The 15675-nt window shown below is 45.9% G+C and overlaps 1 protein-coding gene across 1 annotated transcript in view; it reads right to left on the bottom strand.

Annotated features, from left to right (window-relative positions):
- smg1 (SMG1 nonsense mediated mRNA decay associated PI3K related kinase) overlaps positions 1-15675 on the bottom strand; it is an 80003-nt gene that overhangs the window by 8783 nt on the left and 55545 nt on the right. Inside the window, 11 exon segments of the mRNA XM_034089547.1 lie at positions 1376-1656; positions 2372-2561; positions 2712-2868; positions 4899-5110; positions 5818-6052; positions 6674-6946; positions 8671-8950; positions 9648-9820; positions 10012-10205; positions 11733-11951; positions 12633-12742. Coding sequence (XP_033945438.1) covers positions 1376-1656; positions 2372-2561; positions 2712-2868; positions 4899-5110; positions 5818-6052; positions 6674-6946; positions 8671-8950; positions 9648-9820; positions 10012-10205; positions 11733-11951; positions 12633-12742 — 2324 coding nt within the window.

Raw genomic sequence — 15675 nt, 5'->3', positions numbered from 1 at the left:
TTGACCCTCCGCTGAAACCCATATGCAATTGGTTTGGAATAGTTTGACACATGCATATCATCAAAATGTTCTCCTTTGAGTGAAAACCTCATTGCTCGAGTATTTGATTTTTCTTTTGACAAAGCAACTTCACATTTGATGGTGAAATGGTTTTTTTTTTTTTTTACACTCTACTCAATAGGATAAGTTTGTAAAGGTTTGGTATAAAAAGACTGGAAAAAATTGCACATTAATCCAAATGGCCAACTTCTGGGAGGGTGTGGCTAAAGCCCCGGTCACACTGTCCCGAAATTGACACCCGATGGACACACGAATATGGAATTGTGAATTTCGCACGAAGATGGCCCCGAACCACACACGAAGGCAACATTTACATTACATTTAAGACATACAACTGCAACGAAAGTACCAAAAACAATTATGTTACAGTACTATGATACTGTACTGATATCTTCAGACTTTGTTCTTTACTTTATCCGTCTTTATATGTAGAAGATATTAAGTTTTCGCCTTCATGTTGTTTCCATAGCAACAACAACTTTCTGTCAACTCGCCTTCAAAATAATATATTATATCCTTTTCAGTTTCACAGAACCAAATTGGGTTATTTACATAATATGTTTACATGATTTTGTTGTGCAATAAAACAACCCGATGGACACACGATAAAGGAAAGGTTCAAATTCGGCTCTGATGGTAGCAACATCGGGCCGTTCGTGAGGGCATCTGAAGCCTTCGTATGATCGCTGGTGGAGTTTCTCAGGCTCCGGCAGCAACTTCGTGAGCGGTGGCAAAATCTTTGGCATGACAAAAAATAGCCGAAGGACCTTGAGGAGGTTCATTTTCATGTTGAATTCGTGTGTCAATTTTGCCCTTCGTAAGGCCATCGTGAGGGCATCTTGTTATCCTCGGTGCCATCGGGCATTCGCCCCGATCAGAGTGAGGGCGAATGCACCGATGATAACACGACTTGACAAGATGCCCTCACGAGTGCCTTACGAAGTTGCCGCCGGAGCCTGAGAAACTCCACCGGCGGTCATACGATGGCTTAGATGCCCTCACGAATGGCCCGATGTTGCTACCATCACAGCCGAATTTGAACATTTCCTTTATCGTGTGTCCATCGGGTTGTTTTATTGCACAACAAAATCATGTATGTAACATATTATGTCCATCGGGTGTCAATTTCGGGACAGTGTGACAGGGGCTTAATGAAAGCCCATTTGTAATATGTTCACAGTAGAGCAATGTTGATACCAAATGTCATGAACATCAGAGCAACTATATTGGGCTTCCACCCAGTGCGGGGGGGTACATGTTATCACATGTACAACATACCTGTACATTAGACCAAAGGTCTCGGGCTCTGTTGTACCTTGTTCTCTGCTCCGAAGTCTTTGGCCTCCACCTGAGCCACCACGTCGAGGCCGAGGGCCGACAGGGTGCTGCAGAGGGCCAGACCCAGTGCCTGGCCCGGCAGACCCATCAGCATCTGCCGGACAAACTCCGCCGTGAAGGCCTTGATGGGGCGGGTCATCTGCTCCTCGCTCACCACCGCCACGCCGGGCCCTGAGGCGCTGGGCCGCCGGTACAGAGGCTTACCCAGAGCAAGAGGGCCATTTGTAGGCATGAGATCCTCAGTGGGGGGGCAGGTACCTGAACAAACAAGATGTCACACACTCTTTAGACAGCAGGTACATGAGATGATGAGCGAAGTTTCAACAATGGTAAATATTCCCGTACAGCATGAATTGGTCTGAACATTGTGATGTTGCTGCATGAGGGGAAAATCAAACATGTCTTCCACAATTCTTGTATAAAGTTTAGCTTTAAAGTGTGATCCGGAAGTTAGCATTACAGGGGCGACCTAAAAAAAAGCGATGGAATTTCTCCATTGGAATTCAGAATTATTGCAGTAAATAAAATGTCTGATACTTACACATTTTGTTTAGCAGGATCATCTCCACATATTAATAATCGTTATGAATATTGATGCGTAAATGCAATCGACAGAAGTAAAAGCTAACGCTATAAAGGAACTACAACAGTCACATGACTTCACACCCGCTAAGTTAAAGCAGCTGCTGTTTGGCATGGTGTTTTAGCAACCGACTGTTTGTCAGATGCCCAAAAGCTTCAGACACTCACCAGTGGGATATTTACTGACGTATTTTATGTCGTAGAACAAAACGTGAAAATCTCTTTCAAGCATTTCAACACGTTACAAAAATAAATGTTAAATTGTTAAATTCTTATGTATTTAGCATGTGGCTGGTCATCAGTGAGTGGGTGGGGGCTGATCATTGGTCTGAAAGAACTCGCTGAGTTCATTGTGAGTCCTCAGCTACTTGTATCAGTGCAGAAGTCTCACCGGACAGAGTCTGAGCGAAGGAGGCACACAGCCTGAAGAAGTCCCTGATGGTCTGCAGCCTCTTGAGGAAGAACACCTCCTCCATGAGCTGTCTCTGACTCAGGTTGTCAAAGAAGTGAAGCTGCGTGGCTCGAGCCTCCCTCAGGACATCCACCTTCCTCCAGGCCAGCGGCAGCTCTACCGAGCTCAGCTGAAGGTGAGGAAGAGGAGAATGTGGTAAGGGAATGAAGGTAACCGCAAATAACTGTTAGTCATACAAACAATCTAGAATGGAAGCCTGAGGATGGGAAATCTCAATATAAAACTACTATCTAACATCTGCAAGAAGGCTAAGGGTTACCTTCTCTGTGAGCTGTCCGAAGGCAGTCTCCAGCTGAGTGAACATGCCATCAAAGGCCACCAACAGCATCTGCCCCGCAGACATCTTGGGCGTGTCCGGCCCCGGCCCCTCCATACTGCGAGGCTGGATCAGCTCAGAGTACTGGGCACGCAGCATCCTGAGCACAAACAAACACATTTGGTCAGACTCCTTTGTGAAAATCAAACAATCAAACAATCATGAATCCTTAAGAGCCCCAAATCAACATGGTGCAAGTCGGTACCTTCCTGGCCCTATTATGCCAATGTTCACGTTGATATTTGTATGTTGTGCCTTTACTGTGTTAAATGCCTCAATGTTAAAACACAGGGATTTGAGCCTTTGCACACCATTTACATGCACTAACACCCAGAGAACACACCACAGGAGAGGGGAACCCCAACCTCAGAATAGGGACCCTTTAAAACCAATGTGAGGATATTTATACATTTTCAGATAATGCAAATTCACATTGATCAACTTGGCGTGATTGTTTTGTATTAGTTCTGCAATAAAATTCGCCATTGTCCCATTCGAAGGTTTTCGATCAATTAAAGACCTATCATGCAAAATGCACCTTTGTACGTCTTTTATACATGAATATGTGTCCCCGGTGCATCAGGGAACTCACAAGTGACAGAAAACTAGGGCTGTCAAATGATTACAATTTTTAATCAGATTAATCACAGCTTCAAAATTAATTAATCAGATTAATCACCATTCGAACTATGTCCAAAATATGTCATTTCTTTATGTATATTGTTGGGAATGGAAAGATAAATGAAAGAAGGCGGATATATCCATTTAACATACAGTATCTATGTTTATTCTAAAAAATGTCTGCGTGTCAAAATGAAAGAGAGCCCACACACCTATCAATCATCAAACCGTGGGGTCTTAATTCTTTATGTGTTGATTTCCATCAACGGGGGAGTACTTCAGGAAAGTCGACAGAGGGGGGGGGGGGGGCTAGTGGAGTACTTCGTGACCACAGAGTGAACGCTGTGATCAGCTGTTTTAGCGCAGTTCTCCAGTGAAGGGGGGGGGGGGAGTCTCCCTCCGCAGCCGGTTGGCGTAGTTTGGGCACAGTTCCGTTGTACAGACCGATGTTAACAGCAGCCCTGTCTGTGCACACGGAGACCGACTCTGTCGTCCGGTGATCGAACCGCCTTCTGGAAAAGCTTCACAAGTACGTCGGTACGCAAATGCGCTTTGTGACACAAGTGACGGTACGCATTTCAGATTACGCACATAACCTGCGTACCAGTTATGTGCACCCCTGTACCAGAGCCATATTATTACTATTATATGGCTCTGCCCTGTACTACAGCAAGAGTATTCTCCGTCGGGACTTCCTGCAACAACACCACGCCGTTATCAAAGATGTTCTATTGAGAAGACGATCACTACGTGAGAAAAGTTTTCAAAACCGTGGCTACTGAAATCAATCTGACTAACTGCTGTCTGTGCAATTTACTCCGCGAGTTGGCAGACTTTATTTTGCTTACTTTAACATCGTGTCTCATGGTGGGGCTAAGCCATTTCTTGGTATGGGTGTAGCCTACCCCAGCCATACCCTGGCGCTGCCACTGGTGGCACGTATGGGGCGGGCCATTCTGCACATGTGTTAAATGCGTTAAATATTTTAACGCAATTAATTCAAAAAATTAATTACCGCCGTTAACGCGATCATTTTGACAGCACTACAGAAAACACAACCCTCTCTCTTTTCCTCCATACCCAAATCTCTAAAAACGGGGCTGCAACGGATCTGATACAGACTGATCCAGATTTGAAAATAGTCTGACGTCAGTGACGAGGAGCTCCGCCTATATGGGCAACTCTCCACCAATCAGGGGGTTGCGTGGTATGGTAACAGCATGGTAACATGACGCTCGTGCCTCGCCCCCCTCCTTTGCAGGGGGGCGTGGTCAGCTGCAGCTCATTTGCCAAAGAATCAGCCCTTGTGAAAACAGGGCTGGAAAAGAGCAAATAGAGTGAAATGAGGCATGGCTAAAATGCATGATCTGTTTGGTATTTTGAAAAAAATACTTCACAGACATGTTTTATATAGGTATGGCCCTGCAATACATTATTCAAATATAGCATGATAGGTCCACTTTAAGCCAACACTGTCTGATTTGACTCCAGTATAAAGCCGTTCCTCACCTGGTGATGTGGAGGCAGCGGTTGTGCCCGTCGGGCTCCAGCCCTGTAGTTGCCATGAGACTGTCCACCAGGCCCTGCAGGCCCAGCCCGTCAGAGCTCTGCTCCACCAGCTGCTCCAACTCCCCCAGCATGGCCTCCAGGGTGGGCTCTCCCTTCACCATGCAGCGCAGAGCCTCCGGGAAGATGATCTGACGGAAGTTGGTGTTCAGCTCCTGCAGGAGAGAGACAGTCAGACCCGCTGCTCTGACAGAGACCTTTGTGACCGGCTCTATCAAAATCACTCGCATGGACCCCGACACACACACACACACACACACACACACACACACACACACACACACACACACACACACACACACACACACACACACACACACACACACACACACACACACACACACACACACACACACACACACACACACCACACACACACACACACACACACACACACACACACACACACACACACACACACACACACACACACACACACACACACACACACACACACACACACACACACTGAGAAAAAGGCCTTTAGGTTTGCTGACACTATTTGTAGCCTCATTGCTGAATTAAGCGATATTATTTTAACATTCTGAAAGCCAAGGCTTCTTTTTAATATATAAATCAGAAGAAAACCCCCGCTGTGTTACCATCAGTCTGTCTTTCTTTACTTCAGGGAGACGTAGGGAGGGGGGAGCGGTGCTGATCAGAGTGCGAGGAGACAGTGATCACTGAAGTTGACACCCTGTCTTTACAAACTTCCAAAATATATTAATTGTCAGAATATGGCGATAATAGTTTCAAATTCTGAAAGCCAATAGAGGGTAGTCTTTCTATGCTATCTCGGAATGCGCTCGCAACATCAGACCGATTCTCACTCAGTTACACACTGTTTTGAGAGTGTACCCACCTGTAAGCAGGTGTGCACAGCGTTGGCCAGGTACACGGCCTGGGTGGTGGCTGAAGGTGCCGGCAGGTCGAGGTCGTGGGGCAGCAGGGGGCATCGCTGCAGCAGTGTAGCCAGAGTGCTGACGTTTCCCATCATGCTGCAGAGCTCCTCCAGGAACCAGGCCCCGTCCCGAGAGATCAGGTCCACCAGCTGCTCCCCTGCACTGGCTGCTGCGCCCTCCATCACCAGGTTCCTCCTGGAACAAAACCTCCGTCACTCCTGTTCACAGGAAACTTTCTTCCCCTTATGGAAGCACCACATTTCTGAAGGACGAGGTCTAATTAGATGTGATGGTGGTATTTTAAAGCTTTAGTAATACAGCTGAATAATGATTTTGGCAATTTTTTGGTGATACTAAAACAATAACTCTAATAACTATTTTAATATTATGCTACTACTGTATATTCAAAGAAACCCCATATTTGACCCAAGTGAAATGAAACATTATTGCACCGATACTTGTAAAAATATATGTTGCTGAAATGGGCCATTCTGCATAATGAGTACTTTTAATTCTGCTACTTAAGCAAAAGTAAATACGTATGAGCATCAAAATAAACTGGGGTATAATTTTGAATGCAGTACTTTTACTTATAACAGAGTAATTTGTACTCTGTAGCATGAGCTTTAACTAGATCCGAGTACTTCTACCCCAACACAGAATGAGAGACATGTCGACTTGCTGCTCATTTTAATGTTTAATATATTTGTATCTTATTGAATCTTTTAAACATATGACATTGTGGAAGACTTGACACTGCTGCTGCTGGAACAAAATGATTTCCCGACGTTGGGATAAATAAAGTATCTGTCCAACCTGCAGAGCGTGCACAGGGCCGATGTGATGATGCCGGCCAGGCTGAGGGCCCCCGGCTCCCCGTTCTCCCGCAGGAACACGCTGATGCAGTGCTCGATCTCCTGCAGCTGCTCCTCGCAGGCGGCTGCCGTGGTGCCCTCCGCCTTCAGCCGCTCCGCATGGTGCAGCACGCGCTCGTTGGTTTCCGCCGCCTGGTGCTGCAGAGTCAGCTCCACACTGGACAGGAACTGGCAGGAAGCGGCGGGGGGCTGCGGGGCGAACAGCACCTCGTACCTGTAAAAAGAGGAGAAACAAAGCTGTGGGCATCGTACATGATGGGAGGAGGCACCAGGCCCTGAACCAGGGGGGGCCAAACTCACTTTTAGTTCAGGGGCCACATGCAGCCACATTAGTTCTCAAAGTGGGCCGGACCAGTCAAATCATAGCATAATAACCTAGAAATAATGACAACTCCAAATTGATCCCGTGGTTTTTGTGCAAAAAATACATTTTGAAAATGTTCACAATGAAGGAACTATGATTTTACAAAAACATTATGAACAACCTGACATTAAAGAAACATAAGGGCCATTTCAACAAGACTTCTTAGTATCTGGAACTGAACAACATGGTATTTTACTTTAGGACCTAAAAAACTTGTCAAGATGTAGAAAATTATTTGACATACATTTCTACATGTAGTAATTGATTCCTATAAGGAAGAAGGTTCAGTTATCCGCCTGCCTAGTCAAATGGATACATACACAATACATCAAAGTTGTGAACATTGCAGTTAATGTCTTCAATTTAATATATACACTTTGCAAAGCCATCCCGTGTGTTGGACACTCACGTTCTAAACAATGAGCCCCCCAGGTGTGTGTTTATACACACGGTTAGCCAGCTCGTTCATTCAGCGCGAGCCAATAGTAACAGTTTATCATGAGCCAATAGTAACAGTTTATTATAAGTAGGGCTGTGAAACGATTACAATTTTTAATCAGATTAATCACAGCTTAAAAATTAATTAATCATGATTAATCACCATTCGAACTATGTCCAAAATATGCCATTTCTTTATGTATATTGTTGTGGGAATGGAAAGATAAATGAAAGAAGGCGGATATATCCATTTAACATACAGTATCTATGTTTATTATAACATTTTTCTGCATGTCAAAATGAAAGACAACCCACACACCTATCAATCATCAAACCGTGGGGTCTTAATTCATTACGTGTTGATTTCTATCAACGGGGGAGTACTTCAGGAAAGTCGACGGAGGGGAGGCTAGTGGAGTACTTCGTGACCACAGAGTGTGAACGCGTTGTGATCAGCTGTTTTAGCGCAGTTCTCCAGTGAAGGGGGGAGTCTCCCCCGCAGCCGGTTGGCGTAGTTTTGGCACAAGTCCGTTGTACAGACCGTCGTTAACAGCAGCCTGTCTGTGCACACGGAGACCGACTCTGTCGTCCGGTGATCTAACCGCCTTCTGGAAAAGCTTCACAAGTACGTCGGTACGCAAATGTGCTTTGTGACACAAGTGACGGTACGCATTTCAGATTACATAACCTGCGTACCAGTTATGTGCACCCCTGTACTACAGCAAAAATATTCTCCGTCGGGAGAACAACACCACGCCGTTATCAAAGATGTTCTATTGAGAAGACGATCACTACGTGACAAAAGTTTTGAAAACCGTGGCTACTGAAATCAATCTGACTAACTGCTGTCTGTGCAATTTACTCCACGAGTTGGCAGACTTTATTTTGCTTACTTTAACATCGTGTCTCATGGTGGGGCTAAGCCATTTCTTTATATGGGTGTAGCCTACCCCAGCCATACCCTGGCGCTGCCACTGGTGGCACGTATGGGGCGGGCCATTCTGCACATGCGTTAAATATTTTAACTCAATTAATTCAAAAAATTTATTATCGCCGTTAACGCGATAATTTTGACAGCACTAATTATAAGCCATGAACCCGATGTTAGCATGCAGAAAAGGGACCGAGCAGCTTACTGTCTGTAGATGAGCTGGCAGTGCTCCACCGTCATGTCCCTCAGCAGCTCCTCCAGCCAGGCCTTCCACTGGTGTGCGCGGTGCAGCAGCAGGGTGGCTCTGGGGTACAGCAGAGCCACTGTGGCGTAGCTGTGCAGCTGCTCCAGGCAGCCACGCAGGGCCCCCCGGCGCTGCTGCAGCAGGGCGCTCACCTCCGCCTCCAGGCTCTCACACTGGCTGATCAGGTGGGCCTGGCCCGCGTTCTGTAGGAAGGCTGTCGCTGGGACATAGCTGGGGGGACCTGAGGAGAGGGACCATCAGGAACACAGCTCAAGACAACCAATACAACACGCTCCATGTGGCACCTTTAAGAATACTACTCCACCACACTGACTTATAGACGGTAAACACATGAACAGGGCAGTGGTATTCCAGGAGAAAAGTTTGGAGTTATTAGATATCTTTGTCAAAGTTTTCCCACTACTTTCTATAATGTAAAGTCAACACTCAATAATAAAGGCATCACGCAACAGAAGCCTAAGACAAGACTGAGGGAAAGTGCCTGTGAATCAATGTATGTACTTCTGTGCAACAATTGCCATTTTGAATGTTAGGAGTGCATCCCATTGTTGAATATGACAAAATGCACTATAAGAATCAGAATGGTGCCCTCAATGACCACCATCTTGGCTACATTACGGCGTTACACGATAAGCCGTGATTGTGGCTGCTTTACAGATAAAAGTTTAACATGTGGGTTTTCTTCACCATTTAATAAATGTACCACTAAAGTGGATTTGAAAAAAGCCCCCAATTCAAAGGGTTAATTGAGCAGTCTGATGACTGCAAACCATACGGCTGCTAGCTAACAGAGGCGTTCAAATGCAATCACTGCATCAGTGTTCACTGAGTTTCTTAATTGAGACGCAGCAATTTTATGCAAAAATGCCCTTAAGAAGTTGCACATTGCTGCTTGCATCACTTCCTGTGGGACTGACCCAGGTCTATGGGGCTGCTGATGTCCTGCAGCAGGCTGGCCAGCTGCGTGGCCTCCAGGTTGGAGAACGCCGCCTGGTACTGAGAGATCCACTGGTCCAGGTCTGACAGCTTGCTCTGGATGGCCTCCTGCACGGTGCGCTGCCTCGACTGCAGCTGGGTGTGTTCAGAGTACCTGTGGGGAGGAAGGGGGGGGTAAATACCCTTTCAGAATACACTCATATGAGCTGCTCCGCTGCACTGAGGGGACATATTAACCGTAATGTTTTTTTAATGTCCTACAATCTGAATGTAAAATGACTTAAAGATTCATCTAACATGGATTTGGAATATAATATTAACATAGTATAGTGCCGTGTGTCAGACCTGTGCTCCAGGGTGAGGATCAGGTGGTCCTGATGGTTCTCGGCCCCCTCCAGGAAGGCCATCTCCTCCTGTAGTTTTGCCTGCAGTTTCTCCCCCTGGCAGAGCAGCTCCTGCAGGACTAAGTACTCCTCCACAGCCTCCTCCACCTGCGGCAGCACGGCCAGCATCTCGTCTCGATTCTTAAACCAGTTCACCTGACACACACACACACACACACACACACACACACACACACACACACACACACACACACACACACACACACACACACACACACACACACACACACACACACACACACACACACACACACACACACACACACACCACACACACACACACACACACACACACACACACACACACACATAAGCAGGGTATATGCAGGAATCCTGAAGTCAAATTTAATACCTTTTAAGACCTTTTTAAGACCCTTTCTATACATTTTAAGACCTCATCGCAACTTCGAGTTCTAACCGGTTACATTTACCTCACATTTACTATATTGATTGTAAGACAGCACAACTAAATAGAGTGCAGACAGACTACTGAAGCCTCCTCTCCACATGAACTTCAACCTCTCTGTGAAGGTCAGGTTTAATGCAGCATGCTGCTTTGTTGCTTCTGGACTCTGTGCTCTTTCATTCCAGTAAATCTCCTCCGAAACCATTAGAAACCAGTATTTGTCCAATAAACAAAACAATTGACAAAACTTTGAACTATGAAATATATGAAACGTTGGTGAGCTTCAGCGGTAATGCCATATAGGAGCTCCCTCACAAATACCCAGGGGTTAAATTGGGCTGGGGCTGTCCGGGGCCAAGCCCGGCACATAGGACGATGCTCTGACGTCATCACCCTCACACATTTGTCATATGTTTACAAAAAACAATATATATGTTAAGACTTTTCTCGTTCTTAATATAGACTATATTTAGGGTCGATATGTGTTGACCTTACTTTAAAATAGCAGATCTCTGTGACCGGATATAGTTTGGCTTAGACCCCGGCCCCACGAGGACGCATACAGTAAAACGCAAACGCAAAAAAGTCTTCCGTTCACACGCATTCGATTCATTAACGTGTCCGTTCACACTAGACCGCTGGAAACGCTGTAGTACATATGCCAGGCCTGTAAGTGGCGCTGCTGCCGCCACAAAATACACCAAAAGCAGCGAAGAAGACCCCGGAGCATGGTTGTCATGGTCGCCCTTCTGTTTATTCTCCGCGGTGGACGGCGTGTTCTCCTGCTGTATATCTCTCAGGTAGTCCACCAGCAGATAAACCTCCCCCCCCCACAGAGCGGAGCAAGGCAACGAAACTTAATAAGATGCAGCATTTTATGGCACGCGATGCATGGGGCCGCCTTGAGGGGGTTTCCCGACATGTCGTTTCAGTAAATTAAAGGGTGTTTCATGTTGTCGTTGCTGTGGACCTTCTTAATACCTTGGAAAATGCCGTTTAATACTTTGTAATAGCCTTAATTTTCGCTAAATTGATTTATCAACTTTTAATACTTTTTAAGACCCCGCGGACACCCTGTAGTGTGTACATAGCGCTGGTGACGTCAATGTAGACATGAGAATAGAAGCATGTTCATGCCGTGTCTTTCTTTATTATAACAAAGGCCTAAAGGCCATCAATGAGCAGATGGCCGGACGGAGACTGGATGTTGCAGCCGATGAGTGCTAGCTAGTGGAGGACCTCCTGTGGGACCTCACCTTGATCTCAGCCACCCTGGAGGAGAACAGGGAGCGCGTGATGTCTCTCTCCATCTCCCTCTTGCTCTGCTTGCTGTCAGCCTGCTGGCCTCCTCCTCCGTACACGGCGCCAGCGAAGCCCACCTCCCCCCCGGCCGTCCAGTCCACCAGGGGGTCGTAAACGAAGGCCTCCAGCAGGGTCAGCAGGGTCTCTCTGCCCCGACGCATCATCTGCACCACCTGGAATCACACCATCATCTTCAGCACTCGGGAAACATTTAGCAAGAGCCGGTAAACATTCAAGTTAGAGATGAAAGCTAAAGAAGAATCATTGCCAGAACATGCTGTTAGCCGTTTCCTGCCCAGGTTTCTCTTCCTCCTATCGAGAGAGGAGGTCCTTACCACATCCCACCTGAGGAGCCCAGTGTGGGACAAGGGACAGATACATGGGGAGCGTGTCAAACTATTAATATATGCAATAAGGTCCAAGTACAAGGGAGAAGATTATTGATGTATTACAGTACCAAGGGATGATGGTGTCAGGAGACTCACATGTATACATGACAAGTTGACTAAAAAAGTAGTTGAAGCCCAAAAAGATACAATACTGATATCAAAAAACGTTAACGAACTTTCAGGAGATGTGTGGCAAACTTTCAATCAAACTCAAAAGGTAACATTCCTCAGCTTTCCACAAATGATTCATTTTTTTAATGTTATTTCTTAAGTTTTGACAGAATTTCCTTTTGTGTATTCCCAGTAAAGTTTTAATTTCCTAAAATGCAAGTAAAAAAAAAACAAAAAAATATCAAAACTAATCCAATCACACTCTTTGGCTTCAGCAAGTTCACAAATGGTTTAACGATGAAGTCCTGAACTGTAAGCACGACCCAGTTCAGTTCAGTGTGGAAGGACCGTTACCTGTTCGCAGGACAGCCTGAAGATGCCCTCCACCCCCGTCACTCCCAGAGCCGTCTCTATGTTGTGGGTCATCCTGAAGGGGACCTTCTCCGGCACCCTCAGGCTCTTCCCTGGTGACGCAAACAACGTGGAAACAGATCAGGTTAAAACGTTGTCATGTCGTGCGGCACAAACCATTCGATCAGCAATAGAATAGACTTGTATCTCGACATGCTCTTTCAAAATGCCAAAAACATATTGACCGGCAGGGGCTCAGTCAGTAAGGGCTTGGACTGGGAGCTGTAGGGTCGCTGGTTCAAGTCCCCGACCAGACCTAAATATGGAGTGTGGACTGACACTTGGAGAGGTCCTTCCTGGGCCCTGCCGTGGTGCCCTTGAGCAAGGCACCGGACATCCCCCTCACTCCCATTGCGCTGTACAATAGCTGCCCACTGCTCCTAGTTCTAGACTCCTGGTACTAGGATGGGTTGAATGCAGAGGCCATTTCCTCTGTGTGTGTGACCATTAGGGGTGTAACGATATACTATTCGTATCGCGGTACCAAAAGAAAAATGACAAATGCAAACCCAACTCCCTCTAGCATTTAAGCCTCCACCACTCACAAAAAGTTCAGAGCGAGCCAAAGCTATTACATACGCTAAATATCCTTGTGTTGCCATGGTAGCAAAGCGCTACCTGGCTGTATCTGCTACCTCTGTCCCAATCGAGAGGGTGTTCTCCACAGCAGGAGACATTGTTATGCTGCGTCCACACCGGACGCGATGTGATGCTTGGGGCGGCGCGATTACATGTAAAGTCAAAGCAGAGACGCGGACATACGCAAATTCACTCCGACGGCGAGCATGAAGCGGTGGACGCGGCGCGAATCACGCGATTGAAGGGGGCCGCGTCAAACGCGAGTTACAATTTTTCAACTCAAGTATCAAATTCACGTGACGCGTTCTCGCGAAAGCCACTCAGCGTTGGGATTCCCTCTGACGTTGATTGGTTGTAAAGATGGAAGAGATGATCGTTGTGGCTGTGAGTGGGTTCCCGGAGATATAAGATACACTTCCACAGAAGGTACAAAGCAGCAATAGCTGTTCCTCCATAGTTAAGGACAGAAATAACCAAACCGATCTTGCATGGAAGTGTAAACAACCTCAACTGTCCGTCAGCGGCGCTGCGCGTCAACGGTATGTCTGTTTTGAATGACTCGATATAACAAACTGCAAGCCGCGGTGAAACTCTAGCGTTTAGAGCGAAGCGAATATTAACATCGCGTCCGGTGTGAACGCAGCATTAGTGCAGCAGATCTGCCCTTTCGCCAAGCAATGTGGACAAGTTCATTTCTCTTAAAGGAAACATGAACATACAATGACAAGCAAGTCCTAATGTCAAGCTGGCTGCTTGACAGTTCAAATACACATTATTTCAGTTCATCGAAATGCTGCACCTTAATGTTTATTTTATTATATTGTGTATTTATTTGAGTGAATATTGACAGTTTAATAATTATTAAAAACCCCGCAAAAATATGTTGTTTTGTGATCATTTTTTCTGCTGTACGGAAAACGTACCGAACCGTGACCTAAAAACCGAGGTACGTCCCGAACCGAAATGTTTGTGAACCGTTACACCCCGAGTGACCATTAACCCTCTGGAGTCGGTGGTCGTGCATAATTTACGTAATTAATCATATATTTTCGATTATAAGGAGTAGAAACATGATTCAGATATCCGCGGAATCGCTGGAAGGGTAGCTTTCCAGCAGTATCTCCTGTGAGACTGAGACCAGGGCACAGCAGCCAATATGGCCGCTCAAAGCAGCTTGACTTTACACTGTGTGGGATTGGTGGATTCGTGTGTCCGTCAAGGAAATCTCATGGTCTGAAATGACCAATGGACATCGAGAAATCACTAAGGACCTACCCACCATGAACTCATGAACTTGGGACAAAATAGACTCCATTAGCAAACGTTTACTCTGTGAGAACGTTATTTTGGTGTGTAAAAGTGAGATTACATGTGTAGATGATTAAATTAATCATGTATTCGTCCCACAACGGAGACATCTACAGTGACATGTTTTGCCATCGATTATTGTATCATACTGTTCTGTACAGATGAGGCTGTCGTTGATTTATTTATATGTGTGCCTGTGATTATTTTACCGTCCTGTACAGATGAGACTTTGTAATCAGATGTAGCCTATGTACAGTGGGGCAAAAAAGTATTTATTCAGCCACCAATTGTGCAAGTTCTCCCACTTACAAAGATGAGGCCTGGAATTTTCATCCTAGGTATACTTCAACTATGAGAGACAGAATGGGGGGACAGAATCCAGGAAATCACATTGTCTGATTTTTAAAGAATTTATTTGGTCAATAACAAAAGTTAATCTCAATACTTTGTTATATACCCTTTGTGCTAAATGCTCTCTAGCAAACTTCAGACGGGCCTGGACATGTACTGGCTTAAGCAGGGGGACACGTCTGGCACTGCAGGGTTTGAGTCCCTGGCGGCGTAGTGTGTTACTGATGGTAGCCTTTGTTACTTTGGTCCCAGCTCTCTGCAGGTCATTGACTCGGTCCCCCCGTGTGGTTCTGGGATCATTGCTCACCGTTCTTGTGATCACTTTGACCCCACGATGTGAGATCTTGCGTGGAGCCCCAGATCGAGGGAGATTATCAGCGGTCTTGTATGTCTTCCATTTTCTAATAATTGCTCCCACAGTTGATTTATTCACACCAAGCTGCTTACCTATTGCAGATTCAGTCTTCCCAGCCTGGTGCAGGTCTACCATTTTGTTTCTGGTGTCCTTTAACAGCTCTTTGGTCTTGGCCATAGTGGAGTTTGGAGTGTGACTGTTTGAGGTTGTGGACAGGTGTCTTTCATACTGATAACGAGTTCAAACAGGTGCCATTAATACAGTTAACGAGTGGAGGACAGAGGAGGCTCTTAAAGAAGAAGTTACAGGTCTGTGAGAGCCACAAATCTTGTTTGTTTGTAGGTGACCAAATACTTATTTTACCGAGGAATTTACCAATTAATTCATTAAAAA

Source organism: Pseudochaenichthys georgianus, chromosome 8 (genome assembly GCF_902827115.2).
Source record: "Pseudochaenichthys georgianus chromosome 8, fPseGeo1.2, whole genome shotgun sequence".
Lineage (NCBI taxonomy): Eukaryota > Metazoa > Chordata > Actinopteri > Perciformes > Channichthyidae > Pseudochaenichthys > Pseudochaenichthys georgianus.
Note: the sequence above shows the minus strand (reverse complement) of the source record. Positions and strands in the feature narration are given on the sequence as shown.